Below are 3,472 nucleotides of genomic sequence, written 5' to 3' on the forward strand. Positions count from 1 at the left end.
GGGGGGGGGGGACAGAGTCTGGCTCTGTCACCCAGGCTGGAGTGCAGTGGCACGATCTTGGCTCACTGCAACCTCTGCCTCCTGGGTTCAAGTGATTCTCCTGCCTCAGCCTCCTGAGTAGTTGGAATTACAGGCACCTGCCACCACGCCCGGCTGATTTTTTGTATTTTTATTAGACACAGGATTTCATCATGTTGGCCAGGCTGGTCTCAAACTCCTGACCTCTGGTGATCCGCCCGCCTTGGCCTCCCAAAGTGCTGGGATAACAAGTGTGAGCCACAGAACCTGGTCAACTGTTCTTATTTAAAACCAGCAGTATCAGGATTAGCCAATATTGGAGCTAATATCCGACCTAAGTTGGAAGGCCTGGGCGAGGCCACAGCGGGTTCACTGACGATGGTGGAAAAGCCGGCGGTGATAAAGCATTACCCACAACAGAAAGCCTCGCGGCTCATCCAGGGGGACTATGTGTGCTACCTGGGCAATAGGAGGGCCAGAGCTGAAAGGGACCTCACAGTGCATGGGACAGGCCCAGGGGAAGGTGCACCCGAGGCACACTGACCTCCTGAGTGAGTACAGGACACAAATAGAAACCAACAGGCATGCAGGCAGGGTTTACAGCAATGAGAGGGCTCAGACTGCCATCTACCCCTCACTGGCTGTGCGACCTGGGCGAATTGCTTAACTCCCAGCCTGTTTCCACGTCTGTATGTGGGATAACATAGTGTGACGACGGCACACCTCTCCGCACCGCTGGCCCTTAACAAGCCCCTATTGTTACTACGATAGTCGTCAACAGGAAATGCCAGCAGAAGAGCACAGTTGGCCGCAAAGAGGCCACGAGGCACCTAGAGACAAGGGAAGGTTTGCTTAGAAGGGGTATAGGTGCAACTTTTTGTTTGTTAACATTGTTGTCAAGGGAGATTTCCTGCCGCTGGTTGACAAATGATCTTCGCCTTTGTAGCGGACGCCCCTCGACCCACCCATCCGATCCCGGCCGCACCCTGCTCTGCACCCGCACCCCACCCCCGGACCTCACCCTGCCCTGCCGTGCGCTCAATAGCCAGATGCTGGGCCCAGACAAGCTCTCTTCCGCGAGTGTGCCGGGATGAGCGGGGGCTGGACTTCTAGAAAGGGGTCTGCGGGCGCAGGAGCTGGGGTCCGCGGTCTGGGGCCGCAGAGCTGCGGCGAAGAGGGCAGGGAGGGAGTGGGAGGGTCTACCTTGCAGGAGCGCGCAGCACTGGCCGTCCGCGGTGCTCCAGAGTCGGGCCGTGCCGTCCTCGCTGCCCGTCAGCAGGCGCTGCCCGTCGGGGCTCAGGCTTAGCCAGTTGATACCCCCGCGGTGGTCGGCGCAGACCCTCAGGGCCGACCCGCCGCCCCCCATCCCGCTGGCCGGGCGGGGAACAAGAAGGAGCTGCGCCCCGCTAGGGAGGGGCGCCCCGGGGTCCGCGCGGCGGCTCCGTACGACTGCGGCCCGCGGCCATCGCGGGGAACTGGGAGCCCGACTCCTGCGGAGGCACGCGGCGAGGGGAGGGTCAAGGACGCTAGCTCCCCGCTGCCTCCAGCCTCTGGGCCCGCGAACCCAGGGCGCTGCGGGGGGCGGCCCACTCGGGACCTCCGCCCTGGGTAGGGTCCTGGGCGCGCGGGCGGAGAAAACCCCCTTCCCAGCACCGCTCGGAGGACCCACACCCCACTGGGCGAACAAGGCAGCTGCGTCTCTGGTGCACAAGGAGCCCCCCGCCTCCTCTCGCGCCCACGGGGCGGGGGCGGGGAGAGGAACACGGGAAGCCGAGCGCCCCGCGCCCTCCCTGGCCGAGCGCGGAACAATACGGTCCAGCCTGGCTCCTCCTCAGAGACCACCCCTCACCCGATCCCCTCCCACTTCTCGGGCTGCGCCCCAGCCCCCACCCCGCGCGCCTGCAGCCTCTCCCCGCCGTCGCTGCGCGGGTCCGGGGGACGGCTCCACGTGCGACCCTCCCAGCTGCCCGGGCTGCGCCTCTGGGCTCTGCCCTCTGCCACCTCCGCCGCCGCGGCCTGGGTCCCCTGAGCCAAGGGACGGGACGAGGGAGGGGGAGGCGGACAAAGGGTCCGGGTGGGGGAGAATCGCGCGCCGGGAACTCATTTGGGGCGCAGCTCCACCGACCCCTCGGCTACTCGCCTCCACCAGGCAAGCCAGGTCCTCCCATACTCTGAGCCCTAAGGACCCTGCCCGAGGGGCTCTCGGGGACTTGGGGGCGGTCCCCCGATGGAGGGTGCGACAGGGAAAGCCCCGAGTCCGCCCTCCCTGGGAAATCACGCGCACACCCCAGATTCTACTTTGGTCTGGCCGGAGTGGAGATGGGGTGCGAGCCGCTGCGGGATCGGTGGAGCCGGGATGTCAAGTTCACCTTCCAGCCGCCGCGGGCTCCCTCGGCCTGGCGCGCCTCTAATGGCCCCCCGGGGTCGGCCTGAGCCCTCCCGGAGCGCCCGGCGGCTGGTTTCCATTAGGGCAGTTCCGGCGCCGACTTCGCTGGGGGCGGGGAAGGTGACCCCCCCACTCGGATCCCCCAGGTCCTAAAGGTAGCAGGATTTCCAGAACTCTCCAGGGCTCTCTCAGGAGCCTAGGGAGGAGAGGAGGAGGGCAGGAAGGGGCGTCTTTGGCGAGCCAGCCCGCAACGGGACGACCAGCACTGCACGCTCTGCTCCATCCAGACTCCAAAGAAAACCCCGTCGTGGGGTGTCCCAGGCCCTTGGGTCGTTTATGCCCTGAGTGGCCTAACCAGAGAAATCCGTTCTTTTCCCTCAAAACTTGTAAAGCAGCTGGCGCCTCAGCTTAAGGAGCGTGGCCCTTCCTTAGCAGGTGACGGAGAGGGGGCCAGTGGAGGAGCGTTAGGACGAGATTTGAGGTCATCCAGCCGGAGAGAGGGAGGCGGAAAGGAGAGACAGACGTTTTCAGGAGGTGGAGGCTTCAGAATTTGGATGCCTGCGAGCGGGAGAGGACGGGGAGCCTGTCTTGTGCTGAGAGGCTAGGTAGACTGTTTTGTCCCCTACAGGCTGATCACGAGTTCCTCTTAGGAACCGGTGAACCTCAGGGGGCCATTGCACATCCAGGTGTGAAACTGCGGTGTGGCCTCCAGGTGAGGACAGACAGGGCAGTAGTGGGGATCTTGGGCAGGCCCTGCGGCTGCAGCCCTTAGGGAAGGTGAGTGTGAGGACCATGGAGGCTGGGAGGGTTTATCCGGAGAAGTGCCAGAGGAAACCCAAACTTTCTGGGCAGAGGGGCCAAGGAGAACCAGGCATCGACTCTTTTGGAAACTAAGAGGGGAGGGGTTTGAAAGCAGTTTGGGAGCTGGGGACAGATCGTAGGTTGGGCGAGCTTGCCTGGTCGTGGGCCAGAGGAAAGAACCACCAGGAGAAGAGCTTAACTTTCAAGGAGGTCACGCAGGATTCCTGAGCAAGGTGGCACCCATGCACTCTGGTTCCTCTCTTCTGC

At 63.8% G+C, this 3,472-nt stretch overlaps 1 protein-coding gene across 7 annotated transcripts in view; it reads right to left on the bottom strand.

The window, feature by feature from the left end:
- The window catches only part of WDR86 (WD repeat domain 86), a 29,027-nt gene extending 26,519 nt beyond the window's left edge, over positions 1-2,508 (bottom strand). For 2 of the 7 annotated variants that reach the window (XM_058428131.1, XM_032762247.2), the window contains exon 1: positions 2,388-2,508. In XM_058428131.1, coding sequence (XP_058284114.1) covers positions 2,388-2,484 — 97 coding nt within the window. In that variant the 5' untranslated portion in view covers positions 2,485-2,508. Of the gene's footprint in view, positions 1-562; positions 712-1,221; positions 1,834-2,387 lie in introns of those variants that run through there. The other 5 variants (XM_032762246.2, XM_058428118.1, XM_058428124.1 and 2 more) reach the window with 5 other exon arrangements.
- Positions 2,509-3,472: the final 964 nt, after the last annotated feature.

This window comes from Hylobates moloch, unplaced genomic scaffold (genome assembly GCF_009828535.3).
Source record: "Hylobates moloch isolate HMO894 unplaced genomic scaffold, HMol_V3 SCAFFOLD_1, whole genome shotgun sequence".
In the NCBI taxonomy this organism is placed as follows: domain Eukaryota; kingdom Metazoa; phylum Chordata; class Mammalia; order Primates; family Hylobatidae; genus Hylobates; species Hylobates moloch.